The 25,579-nt window shown below is 39.1% G+C and overlaps 2 protein-coding genes across 4 annotated transcripts; one reads left to right on the top strand and one right to left on the bottom strand.

Moving 5' to 3' along the window:
• Window positions 1-4,569: 4,569 nt before the first annotated feature.
• On the bottom strand, window positions 4,570-14,212 carry LOC124290864 (torsin-1A-interacting protein 2-like). Of its 2 annotated transcripts, none has more exons than XM_046727706.1 (3): window positions 14,067-14,212; window positions 8,976-9,427; window positions 4,570-6,577 (listed from the first exon to the last, which is right to left on the bottom strand). In XM_046727706.1, exons 2-3 carry the CDS (start codon window positions 9,409-9,411, stop codon window positions 5,832-5,834), a joined length of 1,182 nt encoding a protein of 393 aa, XP_046583662.1. In that variant the 5' UTR covers window positions 9,412-9,427; window positions 14,067-14,212; the 3' UTR covers window positions 4,570-5,831. The 2 variants fall into 2 exon arrangements, with proteins under 2 accessions (XP_046583662.1, XP_046583663.1); XM_046727707.1 differs by having other exon boundaries at window positions 14,082-14,211.
• A 283-nt stretch (window positions 14,213-14,495) lies between these two features.
• LOC124290870 (phospholipase A and acyltransferase 2-like) lies at window positions 14,496-25,579 on the top strand. 2 transcript variants are annotated; one of them, XM_046727717.1, is made up of 5 exons: window positions 14,496-14,631; window positions 17,092-17,224; window positions 20,950-21,134; window positions 22,170-22,299; window positions 24,497-25,578. In XM_046727717.1, the coding sequence occupies exons 3-5, from the start codon at window positions 21,001-21,003 to the stop codon at window positions 24,614-24,616; spliced, it is 384 nt and encodes a 127-aa protein (XP_046583673.1). In that variant the 5' UTR covers window positions 14,496-14,631; window positions 17,092-17,224; window positions 20,950-21,000; the 3' UTR covers window positions 24,617-25,578. The 2 variants fall into 2 exon arrangements, with proteins under 2 accessions (XP_046583673.1, XP_046583674.1); XM_046727718.1 differs by lacking the exons at window positions 14,496-14,631; window positions 17,092-17,224 and adding an exon at window positions 19,343-19,361 and having other exon boundaries at window positions 24,497-25,579.

The following is a 25,579-nucleotide window of genomic DNA, read 5'->3' as shown; positions in this document are numbered from 1 at the left end:
TATTCATGAACAAACATGCGCTCAACAACTTAAAGCTATGAGCATTGTAAAATTTAAACCACTTTTATTGTTTAATTACAATTCCAGTGTCTTACTTGCATGTGTGCATTTCATTGCATGACAATATTAATTATAAACAAGAAAAAATTGTGTCCAGGGACACGGATGCCCCCGCTGACATTCATAAGACATATAAAGATCAATAATTGAACAAAATTCACGAACAAGTTCAATAAACATCTATGCAACTATGACATGCACACCTTTCGAGTCTCAATGAAACACATGTATAAGCTTAATCAATTCTGTTGAGCAGTTTTTGTGGAGAAGTTGATGGACTTCATCCCCTATAACACTATATTCAGAGAGAAATTCAACAAAATTTATGCAAGTTTAAACGGCATTAAAATTGGAAAAATAAATAAAATACAAAATCAAAATATGAGATGCACACCTTTAGAGTCCCTATAAAGCACATGTGTAATCTAAAAGAATTCCATAAAGTAGTTTTTGAGGAGAAGTGGATAACGTACACCCCCTGTTGTATGGGACAAACTAGATGAATAGAACCAAATTCAACTAAGTTCAAACATCTGTAGAAGTGACAAAATTAAGAAATTGGATGAACAAGGTATGAGATGCACACCTTAAGAGTTCCAATGAAACACACGTAGAAGCTCAATCAATTCTGTTCAGCAGCTTTTGTGGAGAAGTGGATAGACTTCACCCCCTACAACACTATATTCAGAGAGAAATTCAACAAAATTGATCTAAGTTCAAACGGCATTAAAATTGGAAAAATAAATAAAATACAAAATCAAAATATGAGACGCACGCCTTTAGTGTCCCTATAAAGCACATGTGTAATCTAAAAGAATTCCATAAAGTAGTTTTTGAGGAGAAGTGGATAACGTACACCCCCTGTTGGATGGAATGAACACTGGCTGAATAGAACCAAATTCAACTAAGTTCAAACATCTGTAAAAGTGACAAAAGTAAGAAATTGCATAAAAAATTATGAAATGCACACCTTTAGAGTCCCTACAAAAGACATGTAGAAGTTCATTCAATTCTGTTGAGCAGTTTTTGTGGAGAAGTGGATAGACTTCATCCCCTACAACACTATCATAGAGAAATTCAGCAAAATGTACCTAAGTTCAAATGTCTCTAAACTTACAAAAAAAAACAATAAAATAAAAAAACAAAATATGAGATGCACACCATTAGAGTCCCAAGAAAGACCATGTATAAGTTCATTGAATTCCACAGAGCGGTTATGGTGGAGAAGTGGCTAGAATACATTCCCTGTTTCGGACGGACCGGATGGACGGACGTGACGGACGGACACCGAGGGTAACCCTATATGCCCCTGCCATATTTATGGCGGGGGCATAAAAAAACCCAATAATTAGAATAAACCTGGGGGAAAACTCTTAAAATTGGTGATTACATTAAAAATGTATATATTTCGATTATAGTCGATAATCGTTCACCACAAGTCCTCCGATAATCGATAGTGGATTTGGTTTCCAATTCCAAACACTAGTAAGAGCCATGTGTTGAACATTTAACAAAATAGCAAAGTCACACATCCACATCAACCTGCCATGTTCTCAGTGGGCTAGCACTGTGTATATGAATCTGGAAAAAGCAGCCACAAACGGGAATGCTGCAAAATATGTACAGTGATGTTCTATTCAGGACTGAGCCCCATGTCACCTCATTGTGAAAAACAATTCTCAGCACCACTGGCCATGTTTGTTGCAGATATTGAAAGAATGATTTCAAAAATAAAATGTTCATAAAAAAATAAACTATAGCTTTATTGTGGCTGTAATCATACATAATCATATCATTTGAGGGTATGTCCCTCTGTACTACCTCTTCATAATGCATAAATAACTTAATGGATGTGACCATCGTCGAACACGTGCTTTTGGTATGATAAAACATAGTAGTTTCAGAAATGAAATATTTCAGTAAGTATTAGCCTGGCTCACAACTGGCCATCCTCGATAATCTCCAGGGTATACGTTACGATCACTCTCCACTATACCCTGGATGCATCCACGGCTTGGCCCGGTGATTTTATTACCTCCCTTTGCTGGCTTTTTATCCAATCAGGTGTCTATGCTGGGAAGTTGAGCAAACCAATCACTACTCACTTTCGCTTCTTAAATTATCTAACCGTTTAAACTTGGCAACACAATTGATGCAGAGGTACTCTGAAAGAGGTAGAAAGAGTTCTTTTATATATTTTTTGAAAGTTTCAGATCTGTCAATTTGTCTGTATTATTTCCTCAAAAATATGAGTGGCACTGCGAAGAATCCTTCGCGACTGCGGCCGCTATCTTTGTTGACACTGGCAAGCTCGGATGTAACGGAGGCTTAGCTGATTGGCTACTGTGAGAATGCGGAGCCAGCAAAGGGAGGTAATATAATCATCGGGCCAAGCCGTGGATGCATCCAGGGTATAGTGGAGAGTGATCGTAACGTATACCCTGGAGATTATCGAGGATGACAATTTGCATGAATCTGGGATTGAAACATCATGGCACATCTGTGGAAGGCAGTCAGCCCAGAATGTTCTGGCACCGTATTTGACTTGACCACCTGAGCTTTCAGAAGAGTGAAGCACATTTAGTCCTTAGGGATGCCACGATACATCGATACTTTTTCTAAGATGATGCAATTATCAATACAATCAAAACTGTATCGATAATTAGTTTTGAAAGTATCGGCTTAAATATGTTTATGTATCCTTTACATTTTGCAATTGTATCATGATTTTTGATGTTATGAGAGTTATAAATGATTATTGTTCATGCACAAAGATGGGAAATTAGAACTTTTTAATCTCTGAGAATAAAACACGTTGATCTTTTCATGGACAACTATAAAATAGGAAATAATAATGTTCAAAATTTAACTAAATTTATGCAATAATGCCGCAAAAATGGATATCGTGATGCATATCGAATCGTGACATGGGTATCGTGATGCGTATCGATTCATGAAATTTATGTATAGTGACATCCCTATTGGTCCTTATAATAATAATGTAAATGTTTATGCTAACTACAGTCACAAGACCATTTTTAATGAATATCTGAAACCCCAGGCCCTTCAGAATTAAACTGTGAATAATAAAACTGTGCCAATGATAATAGTGAGGCACTTTTTCCCTAAATAAGATACCGCCTCCGTGGTGTAGTGGTTAGAGCATCTGCCCGGAGAGTGGAAGGTCGCGGGTTCGATCCCCGACCGCGTCATACCAAAAATACGTTAAAATATGGTACTTGTTGGTCCATGCCTCGCGCTCGGCATTAATGGGTACAAGGACTGGTCGGCTCGGAGTCAGTATAATGTGTCTGAGTGGGGTATTCATGCTTCACTGCGGCATGGTATCTCAGTGGGCTAGCACTATAAAACCAGCTTAAGTCTGGGCTAGTACAAGCAGCTACACATACACATGCATGCACGTCGTCATATGAGCGAAATATTCTCAAGCACGACGTAAAACCAAATTTCACCTCACCTAAATAAGATACATAAATGAGTATGAGGTTTAGGATGCAATGGGGTTCACACACTAATCTAAACCCCAGAACTGGTTTGAACTGAAGGGCCAACACATTTACCTACAAGGCAAACCCACCACCACTTGGTCGATGCAGTGTGGCCAACCAGATATACCACTGAGATCTGCACCACCGTAAGGTCACTACTGTTAGATTTGAACTACCCCTCCACGGCGAACTCATCAGAATTAGACTGAAGCGAAGATCTATTGACTCAAACTTTAGGAAAGAGGAAAGAGGACAGAAGACACCTCACCACTGGCATCTGTTTTAACGCCAGAGACTTGATTCCAGTAAACCTAATCTAAAATGATGCTTGCTTAAGCTTGCATTTTAAATTACCTGCCCTTGAATTCTTGATTGCCCTTTGCCAGTTTGACTCAAGATGCGAGTTCCAAACCACCCTCTGTATTTGGTTGGCAATGTCAAAAACATGGTGGGTAGTCCCACAGAATATGATCGAGGTTTGCAATAAATTTAGTATTGCTAAACTTGCACAAAAGAAAGCCCTAAAAACCTTTAAAGCGGAACAAGCATCTTCATGTCGAGCAAACTGTTGGAAAAGGCTTATGTATAATTATTGTTAGGTATGCATTAAGTACCTCTCTTACTGTTTCCCATATGTAGCATTTGATTGGTTGGTAAATGCTGATGGAACTCAAGGGCAGGTAATCTGAGATTGCTAACAGTGTGCGGAATAGTTTCCACATTTTGTTAGTCAGTCGACCTAGCTATGCCTGAAAGTTACTTGCCCACAAATTAGTTCACTTGTCCGAACTTTGAATGTAGAAACAGGATTCACCATAAAACTGCTAATATGATGAACATTTTTTATAAGGCCATATCTTGCATGATTTAAAAGTGGGTTTAACTTAACAAGTTGGAGAGAGTGATATATTTACAAAATGACCCCATGAAATTTCACTAGCCAGTCGGACCAGTGACTTTGGAGATTTACTGGCCTGCCTGGATTTTTACTAGCCACAGGCTAGCCACTGATTGCTAAACCATGGGAATGAATCATAGCTTTACCAAAATGTGAGCCCTGGGAATGTTGGGAATGCACCACTGTACCGCAGTATTGCTGTATTTGCCCTGAAACACTGAACACAAGGAGAGACCAAAACCATTTATTTGGGGTGCATTTCATATACGTACAAATTAATGATGGGCTGTTAATCTGTTCATAAAAAATAGTTACAAAATGCCCAAAATACCCCAAATCAGCTGGCTTGTAGACAGCTTCTAATGCTCACATTTGTCCCATTCAGTTAACTTTTCATATCAAATGTAATTTGTATCATGTATCACAATACATGTATTACATCAAAGGCCCTGTCTTGTAATGAATCGGTGCAATATTTCATACCTTAGATAACATACAGAAAAAAACCCCTTCTTAAATAGCACATTATTATATGTAATTTTTTGCTTTGGAACTCTTACTTTTCAAAATATCAAAGAATTCCTTTTACAAAATGCCCATCTGAAGCTAGGACTAATGAGTATGTTATATCTGCAGTAAAGTGGTACACAACGTGCAATTTGACATTTGATTTGCTGATGAAGCATCATCAAAGGAGGTGAACCTAGTTAGTAGATAGATCCATTTGATTTATCAGTGGCTCAAAGTTTCTGCGCATACAAGCAGAAACTTTCACCATACAATCATTACATATGTGTATACCACTTTAAATGTCACCTCTAAATTTATTTATTCGTTTTAAAAACGTAGATTATCTTTGGGTGAAAACAATTTTGGGTTAAATCAAGTAAACCTGGGGCTTTTTAACCTTCAAATCTCAACAAACAACATCCTTAATAAAGACACATTTTATGGATAACAACTTGAGAGCGACCTTTCAGTACAGAATATTGAACCAGTACCAAACAGGAAAGGAAATACATATGGTAGAAGAATCTATCGAAATGTTGCACTCACAAAAGCTGCTATCCATAAAATTTGTCATCATTGTGCTTCCCAACTTTGAAAACCCCACTCAAGGGAGACAACTTCCTTCCCTGATCATTGCCGATTGAGACTTTTCTTCCTCAGTGATTGTCAACTGAGGTGGTTCATTTTGGCTGATATGTTATTTTTTCATGCAAAGCATGTTAAGCTGGTAACATTTTAATGAGATGCTTAAGAAGGCTTAGAGTAACATTTGATGCTGTGTTCAAGCGAGATTGAGTTTAACATTTCTATTGCTAATTACACTATTCCTGGACCGGTGAGATTCTGCATCCTTCCTAACTACATAGCGATGAAATATCCCCTTCCTCTTTCCTCACAACAACTGCATTGTTATTTATCCTCGTCAACAGTGCACCAATCTTGTCCATATCAAGTTCGGACTTAAAGTACTTTTCTAGTTCAATGTCAACATCCCGCACGGTCAGTTCTCTATCGACATAAAACACAATCCCGATAAACACGTTTTTGAAAGGTGCATTGTCGTTATCACAGATCCCATGCAACAGCAAGGAAGCCAAAGGGGACAAGCCCTCAAGGTGATCAATAACCACAGATCGTCCGCTCTTGAAATTAGCCCTTATTTTATCGTCAAGGCTTTCCTTCTGGTCCCTTGCTTCAAGATGGTTCAAGAGTCTTGCATCCACGTAGCCATCATCTCCGACACTGCTCGTCAGATGGTTAAAAAGGGAGGCAACTCTTCGGGCCAGACAGCTGGCAGTCGCGGGATGGTCTTTCCGGACAGCAAACAAAACAACAGCTGGGTATCCGGGGTCCGTGGCATTGAGAATATGTTTGACAGATGACTTGATGGTTTTCCATGTTCTCTTGTCCTGAGACTTGAAGGACGACTGAAGGTCATCAACCGTGGACACAAAGGCCTGAAAGCTTGGACTGCGTGATGGTGGTTTCCTAAGGGATGCAGAGAACAGGACTCCCAAAATGATAAGGACTGGGATTACCAGTCCTATCCACATGTAGGGTGGCATTGAGGATGACGTCTGCTTCTTAGGTGCTGCAGGACCTGGAACAATCAGAGAACATGAAATTGAATAAAGTATTTTCCGACATTTGTGTGAGGTGAGGTGAGGTGAAATTGGGTTTTACATCGTGCTTGAGAATATTTCGCTCATATGACGACGTGCATGCATGTGTATGTGTATGTGCGGCTGCTTGTACTAGCCCAGACTTAAGCTGGTTTTATAGTGCTAGCCCACTGAGATACCATGCCGCAGTGAAGCATGAATACCCCACTCAGCAACATTATACTGACTCCGAGCCGACCAGTCCTTGTTGTACCCATTAATGCCGAGCGTCAGGCAGAGACCAACAAGTACCATATTTTAACGTCTTTTGGTATGACGCGGTCGGGGATCGAACCCACGACCTTCCGCTCTCCGGGCGGACGCTCTAACCACTACACCACGGAGGCGGTCCGACATTTGTGTGAGTGAGTTGGGTTTAATGCTGCTTTGAACAGTATTCCAATTAAATTTTGGCAGCTTTATGAGGGAGAAAAGCCTACAACCATACAGGTCACACAGTGTTTCCCGTTATCCTGTATATACCAGACTTTGAAATTATTCTAACATTGTACTGGTCAAGGGCTGTTGGTCATCGTCCGGCAAATTTTATAATAAACTTTTCTAATTACCTCTGTCAATTATATTTCTCCTCGAAAAAAGATTACGTTTTTACAATGTGTGTGTGTGTGTGAGTTCAGTTTTATGCCGCACTCAGCAATATTCTAGCTCTATGGTCGAGGTTGTTTTCACAATGACATTGAGGTGTTGTCAAATAAAAAGCAGCAGTTTGGGAAAACCTCAGGCTAAAATTAGTGGCATGGATGCATTGCGATACCCTCTACATTTCTGATTGGTTGTTAAGGTGCACTTGACCGGTAAAATTTACAAATAACCGGTATTTAAAATGCTAGCCGGTCACAATGTCCAGCAGTGAAAAACACTGTTGCAAAAAATATGATACTTGTAAATTTGAAAATGAAGATTTACAAAAAGCACAACTGCTGTATATCTGTCGTTCTGATCAGATTTAAGCATCATTTTTTATTTGCTCTGTCATAAAAGACAGCACCAAGCCATTGTTGCTGCTCCCTGTTGATCACCCAATACACTTCTATTGAACTTTAACTTTAATGATTATGTTTTAATTTTAATTTCAGTCCATGATCAAATCTGAAACAAACCGTATAGCCAGGGTTTTACCCAAAAAGGTAGAAATCTGCATCCAGTTTACTGAAACATCCAGAATGGATGCATATATATCATAAGGTTCCTGAAACTAAAATAAGGACTAAATTTGACATTTCAATACCCGACACTGTGTCATTACTTTACAGGGCGGTGGGGTAGCCTAGTGGTTAAAGTGTTTGCTTGTCACGAAGAAGGCCCGGGTTCGTTTTCCCACATGGGTACAATGTGTGAAGCCAATTTCTGGTGTCCCCTGCAGTGATATTGCCGGCATATTGCTAGAAGCGGCATAAGTGAGTGAGTGAGTTGAGTTTTACGCCGCACTCAGCAATATTCAACCTTTTTGGCGGCGGTCTGTAAATAATCGAGTCTGGACCAGACAATCCAGTGATCAACAGCATGACCATCGATCTGCGCAATTGGGAACCGATGACATGTGTCAACCAAGTCAGGGAGCCTGACCACCCGATCCCGTTAGTCGTCTTTTACGACATGCATAGTCACCTTTTGTGGCAAGCCTGGGTTGCCAAAGACCTATTCTACCCCGGATCTTCACGGGTCTAGAAGCGGCATAAAACACAACTCACTCACTCATTATGTGCAGGGCCTTCACTTTTCCTGTAAGGACCGAATACATTTAACCATAAGGCTGGGATATAACTGGAATTCTGTTCAATAAAGCATTAAAAACAAAGTTTCCAATACTGACTGTACCTATCACTTCTCTGTGGTCACTGGCATCAGAGAGGTCTTTAAACATTTCAAAATTATAACATGTTCATCATTGTGGCATAACAAATCTGAGATATATTATATTGCTACAAGTCATACTGATGTTTACACCATTAATACTTTCTGACCATTCAATTCTCCAAATGTTTCAGGAATTTGTTTTATAACAAATTACAAAAAGAAAAAAATATTACGTATGTGTACTAATTTCAGTATTATAAGTTAATACAATGAACTTAAAATGTTTTAGGAATTTGTTTTATACCAAATTACAAAATGTAAAAAATGATAAATATGTGTACTGATTAGAGTCATAAGTTCAAGTTTTAGGTTCAACCCTTCAACTGGTTTGAAGAAAACTGAAAGTTAGATAGTTGTATTGCAATCAGTATCATTTACTCCACACCATAAGTTCAGTTGGACATTTGGTCCTGGGGGGCTGAGTATCCAACTTTTGCAAAAAAATCAGTGATTTAATACCTGCAGGCCTTTCATCTTTTTGCATTGTTGACAAATCCGGATAAATGTTCTTGTATTGTGGTGAAGTGTCACTACCAGACATATCTCCCCGACGGTTTGCCCGATGTTGAAGGATGGGGGATGTGTCACTATCAGACACATTCCCTCGAAGTTTATCCCGACGTTGAATTTTGGGGGATGGAGTCATAGGTGTCGGAGAGGCTCTGGTAGTAGCATAGCTGCTGTCAACATCATCTTCCTGTGAGTCTGTGTACTGATCTTCATCTTCATCCTCCTCATCGTTATGTTCCCGGTACGATAGCCTGCTGGTGTTGGGGGAAGTGTTGGGGGTCGTTCCCCTCCGACTCCTGTTTGTTACAGATGGGCTGTCTGCATCTGAACCTTTAGATGAATTCAAATTCCTAAGATTGTGACCACCCTTTATCTTGCTTGGCATGGTGGAGGTCTTTGTTCTGAAATCAAACAGTCGTCGTTTTAAGAAATACGAGACATCAGTGCAGAAATATGACGTTAAATCAGCAGGGGTGGAAATAACTTTAAAATTGCTTGTGTACTTCGGTACAGTGGCACATGTAAAATCACTTGCCCTGATAAGTTTTCCACTATACCGGCCGTTTTCTTGTTGATTTTTTAAATAAACAACATTATTAACATTGGAAAGTCAACTGGACACTGGTACAGCATGATATACAAATTTGCTTGCCCGACAGAAAAAAACACTTGACTCGGACGTCGGGCAATGGGTTATTATGTCCACCCCTGATCAGTCATTTCAATGGAAGAAGAAACAACAAACTACCATTCCAAGCTCCACACAAGCATCAAAAGGACACCAACCCACACGGATGAATATCTTCATTCCACATCTACCATCCCCACCAGGGGCTTAGCTACCATTATTAAAAAAGCCCGGGCGTACATATGATTGTTGTAAAAAGGTTGGGCAAGCCCTGTATGCTATCTTGTTTAGAAGCATTGCAACCTATCGGGCTTGCTACACGCCTGCCTACAAGTCAACCCGAGAAGATCCGGGTTAGAATAATGGTCTTCAGTAACCCATGATTGTCTTAAGAGGCGACTAACGGGATCGCGTGGTCAGGCTCGCTGACTTGGTTGACACATGTCATCGGTTCCCAATTGTGCAGATCAATGCTCATGCTGTTGATCACTGGACTGTCTGGTCAAGACTTGATTATTTTCAGACCGCCACCATATAGCCGGGAATATTGCTGAGTGCGGCATAAAACTAAACTCACTCACTCCCTACAACTTACAAGTCAAGATAGGAATATTCGCCACCCTAGCCAGGAAAGCAAAGAACACCAGCTCCACAACCCAAGTCCTTCAAGCTGAGTTAGAACACCTTTGACATGTGTTCATAACCATCAAGACCAGCCTCAAAACAGGAGACAAACCACCACGTCAGCATTCAGCACCATTCAGCCAGCCTACTAAAGGAACAAACCTAGGAATTTTTTGGGTTGGCCAATGCCCCACCTATTTAAATTTGGGTGGGTCCCAATGCTTGATAGGAGGGTCCAAGTGCCCCACCAGGTTATTTATAGGTGGGCCCCTTTTAGATTGGGTGTTTGAAGTTTTCAACTAAATGTATGTACTTAAAGGTCACATGCAACCAAAAAATCAAACATAATTAAAACACAATTATCACTTATTCATGACATATAATATACATTGCTGATTATGAAAATACACATAAACAAAATTATAAGCGTACAATCGCAAATCTAAAGTACAATATTTTGTACTTGGTTTACTTCCCAAGAAACGAAGCAGCCGAGATACAGAACCCAGTCAGAGCGGGTGGGGTGCACTCAAGTGTAACAGCTGGTTTATTTTCTCGATGCCCTCACGGCTCATTGTGTGTGTATATAAAGAGATGTTGGGTTTTGTAAATAGGGGAGCAGGACAAAAGCCACCCAGCATTAGTCCGGTGTTTTGTCCGGGTGGCATTTGTCCTAGTCCCTGTAAATACATGCTCATTTTTTGTGTATAACATTTTGCAATCAACAGACATCATAACATGTCATGTGTACAAGTATCACACCTGCCTGTCTGTCTAATTACATAATGTGACAGAGACCGAACTCAGGGCCATAAATCAATGCGTTTTGTTTATGGTGTATAGCCTGATAGGTGTTAAGTTCAAATTGCATGTGGTCAGTGATCGAAGTTGTGTATTGAATATTGTCATTGGCAGACAGGCAGGCAGACACATAGGTGTCAATAAAACAGACATTGAGTTTTGTCTGTGACAACGACATATCTATATCACAGTTAGAAATTCTGTTAACGCTAAATAATGACATTGCTTTTAAGTATCGAACTGAGAAAGTGACTCTGTAAGAAGAATGTGTGGTGAAATAGACAAATGAAATTATAGAAACAGTTAAATTGGTAATGTACTGTCATAACATATAAAAAGCTCGCACATGTGAATTATCAACAAAACATTAGGAAAATAGCTCACACCAAAGCCTTCACCGACTATTCACCACTATCGCCGCTTTTAGCAATACATCAGACAACTTCACACATTGTGCCCATGTGGGCGAAACCTATTTCACCGCTTTTAACCATTAGGCTATGTGCTATTCACCAGACAAGTCCAGTGCAGAACCTATTTCACAGCCATGTGCAGCTGTTGAAACCACTTTTTCCCCCAAGAGCTGGAGGAAAATTAGTGAATCGTTTGAACTACGATTTCGCGCGGTTTTTTTCATCATGTTATTTTTCAACTTTATAAGTTGAATTTGCATTTTTGATGATATGTTTCGGTAAGTCCATACCGAAAGGTATCAGAATCTGAAAAGTTGTGTTTTACGTTGCATGTGACCTTTAATATGGTATGTGAATAAACTGTTTTCATAAGCTCGTAATTTTTTTGGGGAGACATGATCATTCACAATCATGAACGAAAACCGAAATCGATATATACCAAATGAAAGATTTTTAGAAACATACGCTATCATTGGATGAACTTATTACAACAACCAATCAGGAATATTACTGCATGTGGATTAAAACTGGTTCACTTAAAGGTCACATGCAACGTAAAACACAACTTTGCAGATTCTGATACCTTTCGGTATGGACTTACCGAAACAAATAATCAAAAATGCAAATTCAACTTATAAAGTTGAAAAATAATAACGATGAAAAAACGCCATTAAATCGAGTTCAAACGTTTTCACTAATTTTCTCCCAACTTTTCTGGGGAAAACGGGTTTCAACAGCTGGGCTCATAGCACTGCGCAGTGAAATGATAACAGCTGGTTGTCCGTGAATATTAATGTTTGTTGATATCATAAGGCATACAGCTTTTTATAAGTAAATTATTATATCACCACATGTTCTTCTTACAGAGTCACTTTCTCATTTAATACTTAGGCTAACACTTGTATTTTTCAGAATCTGACCTGGCTGCTAATGACAATTCAACTTTATTTTGTGTCCACAGGAAGCAATCCAAATTTCTTTCAGCGGCAATTTATATTTTGATGTGGAAATGACGCAGAAACGCATCCTAGGTTTATCCCTGATACTATATATAGATACAACTGGCGATGCAGTAAGCAAACATAGATGTTGGGTTCCAGAGAGGCAGATAAATTCAGCATGCTTTACAAGTCACCGGCAAACCAGCTACAAGAACCAAAGATGATCCTTCAGCCGTTGTCCATCACATTCCATGGATTATTAGATTACGTCATTAGATTATGTTTTGGGGGCATTATGATACAATGAAACTGTACTACTGATATGTATCCCAGGTATGCTTCTGTATAGATAAATGTACCCTACATATAGTGGAAATTAGGGCTGTGCAATATAACCGATTTACCGGTACTAACCTGTTCAGACATGAAATCGATACGTATTGCGATGCGCTGATCGAAAACCAGTAGTTTGACATGCATTTGGAACACTTTGTAACACTCGGAAATCTTCGGATATTTCCATTTTTTAAATTGTTCCTTTCCTTGTTTCATTTGTTCCAATATAAATCAAGCATTAACTCGATTGTAGGTAGTTGTTTTGGTTTAATGAAACCACTCGCAATATATTGCAATACATATCGCAATATATGCTTTTGCATCGCAATATATCGCAATATGAAAATCCTCTGCAATACCCACACCAAGTGAAAAAACATAAATGTACCCAGTACCATAAATGGCATTTGAATCTTTATCCTCAACCAGAAACTGGTTCATGTTATAGTTTACATAAACTATATTTATAGAAAATAATAGATTTATTAGATTTATTTATTAATAATAGATCATATAATAATATATATAACAAAATATATAAACGTATCTATATAAACATAATCTAATGACATAATCTAATAATCCATGGAATGTGGTGGACAACGCATGAAGGATCATCTTTGTTTCTTGTAGGTTTGCTTGATTTCGAGTGATACTGTCCATCGCGCAATATTTGTCACTGTGTATGCTAGTTTCTTATATATAAAGTAATCAACTACAGTCTACATCTCATACAACAGTATGACAGTTCCGATCAAGAATATGATGTGACTTTTCCTAAGGTACATTTCTGTCTTCTGATTTGGGCAAGAGTATATTTCTGTATGCAGAAACGTATGTGGGTACATATCTGTAGTAGATCTACTGTGCTGACAACAACACCTTCAGTTATAGTTTGCTGAAATTTATAAAAAGAACCAAACATGAAAGAATACTGACATTGTTTTATGGCCCATCCCATAGTTGTGAATTAATATTGTCGACACCCATTTCACTGAGGCACTTTTCTAATGATTCTCACCACACCCTTTTAATAAATGACCAGCCCTTTTTTTACACAATGTCAAGATGAGTCTAATGAAACAATATGGTAACCGGTAAACAACAAAGATTATACTTTATATCCATTATACAAATATGATGTAAATTGTGCAGTTGTAAGTAGGACTAAAACTAATATGTTTAGCCTTGTTTCAGCTTTCACTTTCACTTGTAATAATTTCAGTTTGAGCAGCACTGAACTCGGATTGATTGCACGTAAAGCGTCTGCCACTCTCTATCGCCATTGTACGTGTATCTCAAATGTGCTCACTGTGTCGTTTGAAGTCAATATGCCATGTGATCTAGACGAAGCACCATTCAGTTGCTCCAAGACGGTCACACACTTCCTTTCAATGTTTGCGCCTCGCGACCCCAAGCGGAGAAATGCTCCTTGGATTCATAAAAAATCCTGCCAAAGTAAGAAACTGCGAGAAACATAGACCTTAGGGCTATCATAGCCCCTATCATATGATAGGAAGCCTGGAAATGAATATAGATCTATATTTTGATCTGCAAAGGCTGTTTAGGAGGTTCACATTGATTTTCTATATTGTAAGCGATCGACGCCGTGTCTATATTTAGATTATATTTGAGCTGAGCTCCGTCTCTACATATCACGAGGTGAGTATACGTAGAGAGAGCCGAAAACCACATTAGATATAACTCATCGTCATATCGGGGAAAACCCAGTAGATCTACAACAAACCGTTTAGTTGGTTGTCGTGTCGTTTCAGATACGAGTACATTTTTGTTTTCAAAACAACAGTAAAAAGCTACCATCCGCCATTTGGAAGAGACTTCTTGAAGAATCAAGAACCCAGGTAGGCATACGTGGTGTAAATTTACAAATACAGGCATATTATAGCGAAAATGTTTCGGAAAAATGTTCAGCTTGAAACCACGACCGCCATATTGTCAAAGTCATTTATGACTCATCCATTTAAATTTCCTTATGGATTATAAAAATTGTGATGTGCAGGTGTCAAAGAGTATACTGAAGTGAAATTGTTCCTTTGTATTCACCATTATCAGCAATAGCTTAGAAAAAGACAACAATAAAAACTAATCTCACAGACAAACTATTCAACGACTATTTAGTACATTGTCCAAAAGTTGTTTCTGGATAAATCCTAGCCTAAGCTATTAAGTAGGACTCATGTCTTAGACACACTTTTCAGTAAGACAAAAGCCATGTCTTCACTATTTAATAAATTGCTGTAAATTAATTCATAAAGTAATGTCACCAATATTACTAATATTGTAATATTATTAGAGTAACATTATCCAGGTATTTCAATTTAGGCTCATTAAGATTAAGCCCAATGTAAGCACGCCTATTGTAATGCCATAATCACCCAAGCATCCAGTAAATGTGTCAACAAGATTAATACCAGTTCAATTAGGATTAGCAGGATTAAGTACTCCCCACTGTCTGGTCATTTATTATAGGGTATTCTAGGCCACCACCCCCATTAATCTACCATAGTCTTTCTTCTGTTTCAATTCTAAATAAATAGTTAGATAATCAAAATGTAAGTCAGTTGGGTTTAGTCTCTCCAATGCAGGTAAGCTCTAGCCCTAAGCCCAGAGGGTTGTACCAACTCTCTGTGGCCACCCCATGTCATTCTGTTCTTGTAAATAAAATTGTAATTAGCTTCTTGTGACTTCGGACTCTTTGTTGAGCTAATTCCCCTCTACGACCAGCTCACCATTTAGAAAGGGGTTTCACTAGAAACCTCATTGGTACCTTACACAGGCGACCATTATGTACAGTCATGAGTTTGTCTGTCATGATTGTCACCCTCATCATCATGACTTTCAGCATTTCTATAAAATGCCACTCAAACAAGCATTTCTATATTTTATAATATTTCCGGAGACATGGCAAGTTTATATGCTTTGAAGAAAGTGAGGTGAGGTGAAATTGGGTTTAACATCGTGCTTTAGAATATTTCGCTCATATGACGACGTGCATGCGTGTGTATGTGTATGTGACTTATGCTGGTTTTATAGTGGCCACCATACCGCACGCAGTGAAGCATGAATACCCTACTCAGACACATTATACTGACTCGAGCCGACCAGTCCTTGTTGTACCCATGGACCAACATGTACCATATTTTAACGACCTTTTGGTAGACCAATTCTAACCTGGAGTAGATATCTTCGATGAGTATAAAGAAAATATGTTGGTTTACAATCAATAATTATGGGTTTTTTTAATCATTCTTTTCATTGAAGTTAAAAGTTTACAATGCGCGCATAGCTTTATTTATGCTGTTTGGGAATGTTTGTCAAAATTGATTATTTTTGATCATCGGAACATCACTAATCGAATTAGCAATGGATTGCTATTGTTGAGTCTCCGATAGCAATTAATCGATGGCAGAAACGAAAAACTATTGATGCATTGATAGTATGTGTGACTATCGATTGTCTAGTATTTGACTTCTGTTGATAAATGCGCAGTGCAAAATACAGGATGTTTGGGTGCAGACTTGCAGCTTCATTGAGTTTATGTTTTAACTGTTTACTTGATCTGGGCTTCAACATTCTTGTCACTCATTAAAAAAGACTGAAACTACTTCAGCTTCTATTATTTCATATAAAGTATACATTCATTTGGGAAATGACTTCAAATGAAACAATTCAAGGAGAAAAAGCTATTGCAATAGTTGGTCGCAATAGACTACTGCAATCGCAATAGTATGTTGCAATAGACTATTGCTATGGCAATAGTTGTTTTGCCACCAATATTCACCCCTAATATCTGCACCATAAAACCTTGTAGACTCACCTGAAATGTAGACTGAAACTATTTATCTACTTTTTTGTGAAAGCTAACATGGTCCCAGAGTGTGATGTCGATTTTTAGTGTCACTCTTTCCTACCCCCACCTCTCTTGGTAATGTTGTAAAATAATACTCACTCTCTCATTTTTTATACTCATGAAGATTCGGGTTAGAATTGGTCTTCAGCAACCCATACTTGTCATAAGAGGCGACTAACAGGATCAGGTGGTCAGGCTCTCTTACTTGTTTGACACATGCCATTGTGTCCCAAATGGTTAGACTGAAGGTCATGATGTTGATCACTGGATTGTCTAGTCCAGACTCAATTATTCACAGACTGCAACCATAAAGCTGAAATATAGGTGAGTGCGGTGTTAAACAACAAGAAAACAAAATCTCATTTTGAAACAAGTGCATGAAGGTTTCTGAGGTAAGTTACACTCATGCCATGTGTCTGTGTTTATCCAGATATGTTCATCATGTTTGCAGATTCACTGTCGTGAGTCGTGAGTTCAACAGGCGACAATGAGTTGTGAGCAGATCTCCAGCCACCGTGATCTGGAGGTGGGCGATCTGGTTGAGTTCAAACGAGGGCTGTATTCTCACTGGGCTGTTTACATAGGTATAATGCTCTAAAATATTACTTTGATAAAATACTTCCGCATATTATCACCAGAGCATCTCATGGTCAGTCTAAGTAAACTCAGGTTGAGTATTATTCGTTACACTGCCATACTGAGTCTTACAAACCCTACTAGAAGGTCGCGTCAGCTAACCTTTTGTTCTGACCATTTCAGAACGCAGCTTACCAAATCGCGAAAGTTAACATTCGTACATACCGTTTGAACCTTTACCTAAAAAAATTGAACGATTCCAAATGCTATTTTCTGCACGATCGCTTCAGAGTGATACACGTGGACTAAGCAATGAATAAATAGTCGCTGGAAATAGCATTTTTGTCAATATTCAAGGATGTCATCTTGTGGAAATATAAGCTAATAGTCATTAGAAACCCCTAAGCTCATATACTGCAGGTCAGATATATAGAGAATACTACACGAGGTCTCATTACATACGAATTATACGAAACGAGTGACCTTCCTATGGTATCTGACCTCTGGCGGTCAGATCGAATACCATAGGAAGGACACGAAGTTTCAGTATAATTCGTATGTAATGAGACCGAAAGTGTGGTATTTTATTTATTACCACGTCTTACATGCATTAAATTGACAAAATAGGCGTATTTTTGTTAATATTTTGGTTTCAAACCGAAACCCGGTTTCATAAAGGGGTTGCGGAAGAGTTTTGTACTGTAGTACAATATTTGCATGGCGTCACACCAAAATGGCGTCACTGCCTTGGTAACTGACGTCACGATACATGTCAGTTGTCATCGCCTCGTACAGCCTCCTACAGTAAACTACTCCGTAGCACCTCGTTTCTTGGTTTGCAGTTGCTTCATTCGGCTAACATCACTGGTGGAAACATTGCGTTTATGTTTTTCGACGGATATAATGTCTCAGTTCGACTCACAATTAAACAGCGACACGGCAACGTTCTCGATGTTTACATTCCCACAATGCATTTAAGTTGTAGAATGAATGAATTCACGTGTTTGTTATGAATGAAAAAATAGTTACGTCAGAATGTGACCTAATTGAGAGGTCATCGGTTATCCAATCAAATCGTTAGAATCTCAGGTCAAGTCGTTACGACACAGGTCAACGCGATAACACACTCGTGTGATGTACGAGATTAGTATGCAACTACCCATACGTTGACCACGTGGGTAATAACTGTGTTTTATGCAGATTTTCGTTTGTTGATAGATTAGTGTCAGCGACCACTGAAGGGAAAATCCAAAAAACCATTTTGTAAGTCCCACCAAGCCCTAACAAGTAGTCGTTGTCTGATTGGTTAAATCCGTTCGGCTGTCTCGTGTTTAATTGGACAGTCATAGGTCGCTCAAAGGTTAGTTGACGCGACCTTCTATTAGGGCTTGTTAGACTCAGTATAGCAGTTTAACAAATAATTCTGAGCCTAAGTTAATATTAAACTGATCTCAAGTTAGGACAGTATTCTCACTGGCCGGTTAACATAGATATACACAAAGAACTTAATTGAGCACCACCTGTATTTTTGCAATAATACGTTTTCAACATGTACATAAAACCACTCGTAGTGACCATGATGGAAAAACATGACTTTTCTGACCTGTATGATCCTTTCACTCATAAAAAAAGAAAAACTGATTGGAGTCCATGTTGATTTTATGATGTTAGTTGCTCATTTTAAAAAACAACAATGATTTTCATACGAACCATGTCTGTACAAGTATGGCCCTGGAATGTCTAATGTTTAATGTATTGGTGAATGTCTACCCGATTCAAGGTTAATACCGAGTGTAACCTCCATGTGACTGTATGACAGCCAGCACACTCCTCCTCATACCCCCTGTCAACCTCCTGATCCTCTGAAGGGACAGTCTACGTCATTCCTCATGTAAAACAGCTACCAACAGGGACAGGTTCTGTACAGGAGGATCCTTTTGTTGCACACGACGACCAATCATGACCCAGATATGCTCAAAAGGGTTCAGATCGGGGCTGATTCAATCGTGAGATGTGTCAGAGGGTGCTTAACCAAGTTCTTTGTGTATATAATGCCCTAAAATGTTACTTTCTGAAAATACTTAAGGGTATTATCACCAGAGCATTTCATGCAAAGGCTGTATTCTCTCTGGGCTGTTTACATAGGGATATTACTGTAAAATATTATGTTGTGATTGGCATGTTTGGTCATCAAAACCGGCATAAAATTTTGGTCCCGCCATACAACGATATTATGATCATTAAACTGACTGACTGAGTTTGGTTTTACGCCGCTTTTAGCAATATTCCAGCAACATCACGGCGGGGGACACCAGAAATGAGCTTCACACATTGTGCTATGATCATTAAAACATTGTCTAATCCGGCACCTGTCTATTCCGTATTCCGGCACGACTTTCCGGTCCCAACAAGCAATTTTACCTGTAATTAACACTGTCTAAACCGGCATGGGTATGAGCAGTCCAATCAAGGACCCATAATCCAATACACTAATTAATCCTCTTGCACGCTAGACGATGAGGAAGCAGTGATGACGCAGTGAATCAAACGCTCTAGGCGGCATGGGTATGAGCAGTCCAATCAAGGTCCCAATACACTCCCCTCGGCACACTACATTATAAAGAGATTGACGAATGTAAATGGCAGCCATGTTGGAAAATAATCATCACTGTCTAATCCGGCACCCTGTTTAAACCGGCATTTTATTTGGTCCCGTGGGGTGCCAGTTTAGACAGGTTTCACTGTATATAGCAGATGTAATGAACTCTTTACTTTTCTTCATCTTATTCTACACAGGCTGCATTTCTGAAGGGTTCAGCTTACTCCTGCGTAATAACTGGTGCTCCATTTTGTCCATTTTTTCAGTTAAAAAATAACTGATAGTTAACATCTCTTGAAGGGAGGGAGAGGGCCATGAAAAAGGGTGTCAGAAAAACTTCACACATTCCCAAGATCAATCTCTCCTCCTCCCCACCCTGCTCTGTGTAATAAATATGTGGGTGGTGGGGTAGCCTGGTGGTTAAAGCGTTCCCTCATCACACTGAAGACCTGGGTTCGATTCCCCACATGGGTACAATGTGTGAAGCCCATTTCTGTGCCCCTCATGGTGATATTGCTGGAATATTGCTAAAAGCGGTGCAAAACCAAACTCACTCACTCACTCACTCTATGTAATAAGTGACCAGTCCCTAATGATCATAAAATCTACATCATGCCAAAACTCAATTCTGGTTTGTGGATTCAAAGATTGTGACATGATCACTGACAGCTTCCTATTCAGTGGTGGCTGAGTGGGTTAGATGGCCCACTTTGTGCGCTGGCGATTAGGTGCTAGACTGTGAGGTTGTGGACACAAATCCTGGATGGGACTCAACCCAACCTACCCGTGAAGGTCCGGGGTTAGAATGAACCTTCAGTAACCCATGCTTGTCGTAAGAGACGACTAACGAGATCGGGTGGTCAGGCTCGCTGGCTTGGTTGACACATGTCATCGGTTCCCAATTGCGCAGATCGATGCTCATGCTGTTGATCACTGGATTGTCTGGTCCAGACTCAGATTATTTACAGACCGCAGACATATATCTGGAATCTTGCTGAGTGCGGCGTAAAACTGAACTCACTCACTCACTCAAACCAACCAAAGTACTAGATTTGCTGAGAAAGAGTAACATACATGTATGTTGCATTCTATGAATTCAAATGAATTTGAACCTATACTGATGCTTGTTTCCAGGAGGGGGTGAGGTCGTTCACCTGGCAGGGGAAGAAGATGATGGGCTAGGTAATGTCGGGGGGAAGACACGTTTTCACTGTCAGTGGTACAACATTTAACAAGGCTGTGGTCCGTGTCGACATGTTTGACGATGTTGCTGGTGGAGACAAAGCCTACAGAAACAATACCAAGGACAAGAGGTGGAGGTGAGAAAACTGGATTCATTCAGACTTACACATGTGGTAGATGTGTTGTACTTGTTTGTTTGTTGTATAATGCTTCACTCAGCAATATTCCATCTGTATGACGTTTTTTAAATAATCAAGTCTAGACTGGACAATCCAATGATCAACAGCATGAGCATCGATCTGATCAGTTGGGACACGATGTTCGTCGCCTCTTATGACCCATGCTAACGAGATCGGGTGGTCTGGATCACTCACTTGGTTGATACATGTCATCGTATCCCAACTCAATAGATCGATGCTCATGCTGTCGATCACTTGATTGTCTAGTGTATACTTGATTATTTGCAGACCGACACCAATTAGCTGTTATATTGCTGAGTGCAGAGTTAAATAAGAAACAAAACTTTCTGGCATTCACTATGTCTACTATTAGGGGTGTCACGATACACCAATCTCACGATACGATACGTATCACGATTTTAAGGTCACGATACGATACATATTGCGATACATAATTTTCGCGCCTTTTCATATCATTACCTTACCGACAACGTATGCACTACGCACTCGCTGATTGGTCCATCAAAATAGTCTAGCCAATTACAAAAGCTGTTAGTTTCAACCTATTTTTTAAGTAAAGCTAGCTACATCTATTTATCGGAGCGGTCTGGTGTAATTTTACTATCAAGACTTTGACGGAGATGGATATAGCATAAAAATTTGAATCGATAAAGTTTTAAAATAGGAATCGATACACGCAAGCATGTATCGCGTGTATCATATCGTCAGTAAAAATGTATCAATGCATCGATACATTCGCGTATCGCGACACCCCTATCTACTATGTTCACTATTGGTTTTGGTTCCCTGGCAATGCAAGTTACCTTCCTAAACATTTTATCTGAATGTTTGATGAGTAGGTAAAACGGTCATGAAAATCAAGGGCCTTTAGTTTGAGGTGGACACAGGGATGGATCCGGGGGGGTTACTATAATGTAATCCCTGTAGAAATAGAGGATGGCATTTGGTGACTCCATCTGTACTGTTTTTCAGTCCATTCTCAGCAGCGGAGATTGTAGGAAGAGCTCTGTCTAAGGTTGGACGAGTCGGCTACAACCTCATCTTCAGTAACTGTGAACATTTTGTGTCTTGGTGTCGATACGACATGGAACGGAGTGATCAGGTTTGTCAGCATCAGTGGTTGTTTAATTACTGTACGTATTAGGGCTACAACGAATACACTATTTGGCGAATATGATACGTATCATGAATATTGGGTAACGAATCCGAATAATTATTCATGGATACAGTATTGTAGTTAGAGATTGATGCACAAAGTGGAGCGCCCATGTTGATAGTGTTAATTTTTCACAACAATAACCAGTGATCTCATGACACTCAGATTTGGTATGTAATAGTTAGTCAACAGTACCATGTGTGACCTTGGCAAACTAATGTAACATGTGCTACTACAAGGCTAGTACATATTCCATTCTTTCATATCTCACTTTGAAGAAGAACATAATGGTTCAAGTAAAACACACTCCCTTAAAAAATTCGTAAATTTTTGCTAATAATATTCGGTTCTGGTAACCATGAATAACGAATTGAATTTATGAAAGGCTACAGTTCGATTCACCGAATATGCGAGTGAATTGTAACAGCCTTAGTATGTATCATCATTGATAGATGCATATCAGTGAAACAGTGAGTAAAAATTTATCGTCACATCAGCACTGCCTCAGAAATATAGTGAAGGTAACAGTTTATGCATTCTCTTCCCACAGAGGTTACTCCTGTCATATCTTCCTCTGTAACCTCTGTTCTAATACGGCCCTTTCATGGTTGAAGCGTTCAAGACTTGTGATTGGAGGCAATCAGATGTAGTTGTGCAATCATCAACGTTGTTTCAAAAGTGATCATTCGCAAGGCCTCGGTAATTTCCGTATGCTTCGAGAAAACTAAACTTCTTCCCCTGCGCGATGCGCAAACGTTTCTTCTAGACAGAATTCAGTCATGGTATGTATGGATCAGTGGCGTCTCTATCGCCCTCGTTGACAACGGACAAGCTAGCCATTAAACGTCTTGTGTGTAACATCAACACAAGTCCCCAGCAGATGGGGGATATTTGTGGCCCCACATTTGCTTGTGTTAGTCAAGTTGAATCTAAGTCGATGTAACACGTGTTCTGATTGGAGAGAAAGAAGGGAGATAATTCATGTTGCGATCTTTTGCCGTTAGGGGATTTTACGAGAACCGGGAAATATGGCCGTATTAGAACAGAGGTTCGTAGGAAGATTTGACAAGTAACCTCTGTGGGAAGAGAATGCAGTTTATGTTAAATATGATAAATAGCTGTCACAAAGGACGGTTAAACATTTGTAAGCTGTCACAAGATTCGAGTCTAAAAACTAACCATTTCAAATGCTGAAATATCCTACTTGACACATACAACAATAAGACATTTATTGCCATTAAAGGGAACACCATAAATGGACTTCACAAATTGTTCCCATGTGGGGAATTGAACCCAGGTCTTCTGAGTGATGAGCAGAAGCTTTAACCATTAGTCTACTTCACCGCCATTTCTGGTGTCCCCCACCGTGATATTGCTGGAATAATGCTAACAGCGGCGTAAAACCAAACTCAACCACAAAGCGATCTTAACGTAAACATATGCAACTGGGGTGGCGAGGTAGCCTAGTAGTTAAAGCGTTTGCTCGTCATGTCAAAGACCCGGGTTCGATTCTCCGCATGGGTACAATGTGTGAAGCAAATTTCTGGTGTTCCCCGTGGTGACATTGCTGGAATATTGCTAAAAAACTTGTAAAACTAAACTCAGAGGTACAGATAAGCTGCGTATCTGTGTAAATTACGCAAATATTTATTTGAAAACTCAATTCCTATTAAGTCTATAAATGTCATCTTACATGCGTACACACAAAAATGTCAAATCGTAGCTTGCGTACCGGTGGATAGATACAATAACTGAAGTATATTGAGAGGTTCAATTTCAGGACATGAACGTAACAACTTGCAGTCTTTCTTATCATTTCTCATATTACAGATCAAATGTAAATCACAAACACTAACAATTAAACTTTATTATATTTTAAAAATTAATGGAAAATGGCAAAATACCCAATTGAGTTTGAGTGAGGTGAGTACAATTTATATCGTTGCTCAAAGGAAAATTAGCATACCCAATTGAGATGAACACAAGCGAGTACATAACTCAATGACCCAAAAAGTTATCTGTAGCTCTGTAAACTCACTCACTTCTGTAAATCAGAGCATTAACTCCACAATTATTTATTTGATGTAGCTGGTATATCTTGACTATTGAACATTCAATTTAATGGTTATGTTCTTGTGTTTAGGTGGACAGTTTCAAGACTGGGTTCATGGTTGGAATAGCTGTAGTTGCTACAACTGCCATTGTTTCGTTCCTTGGAGGAAGAAGTAAAACAAAGGAGAAGAAGGAGGAAGAACCTTACTAGATGTGTAACCATCCTCGTTTATCCAGTGTTTTAGGCAGTCTGTGAAGAGTATTATGTTCTGGTCCCAGGCCACATATTTCAACCCCTGTTTTAGGCTTCTTATGTTTTCGGAATACTTATTCAAGGGCAGGTACCGGTACCTCTAATCTGTTTCTGGTCCCCATCCACATCAGTTCCAAATCCTGCTTCAGGCTTTCAATAAGTAACTCTAAGCTCCTTTGAGTGGCATGGTTAGAAGTTGGAAAATCCGACAAGGACAAAACTTTATGGATGAACAACCCTTATTAGGTGATGCGAACTTTTCGATACAGATTCTTGTATCGTTGTCAAGCAAGTATTGAAACGTTGCATCCCCCGAATAAAGAAGTTGTTCATCCATAAAGTTTTGTCCTTATCCAACTCTAAGCTGTTTTTCTCCAAACCCAGACCTTTTGTCTGTGCAGTTTGTAGGTTTTAGGAAGGTTATAATATCTTTTTATGTCGAGTTCAGATTAGATAACACTCTAATGAATTGTAAGGAGTAATCTGTGGGTTTTGTTTTAAATTATCGTATGAATTTCATATGCAAATGAGCATGTAAACAGTCTGTTTCAACTGAGACAATTCAAATTACACTGTTGATTGATGTGGAAGCAACAGTATCGCCAGTACTTGATATTTGCATTCAGAGGTGCAGATAAGCTGCGTATCTGCGTAAATTACGCAAATATGTATTTGAAAACTCAATTCCTATTAAGTCTATTGCATACAAGTACGCTTAAAATTTTGTAAATACTCAATAAATGTGATCTTAGATGCGTACACAGAAAAATGTCAAATCTTAGCTTGGGTATAGGTTGATAGATAACATAACTTGGGTATATTGAGAGGTTGTATTTCAGGACATGAACGTAACAACTTGCAGTCTTTCTTATCGTTTCTCATGTTACAGATCAAATATAACAACAAACACTAACATTTAAA

This window comes from Haliotis rubra, unplaced genomic scaffold (assembly GCF_003918875.1).
Source record: "Haliotis rubra isolate DU_JTF1 unplaced genomic scaffold, ASM391887v1 Scf476, whole genome shotgun sequence".
Lineage (NCBI taxonomy): Eukaryota > Metazoa > Mollusca > Gastropoda > Lepetellida > Haliotidae > Haliotis > Haliotis rubra.
Note: the sequence above shows the minus strand (reverse complement) of the source record. Positions and strands in the feature narration are given on the sequence as shown.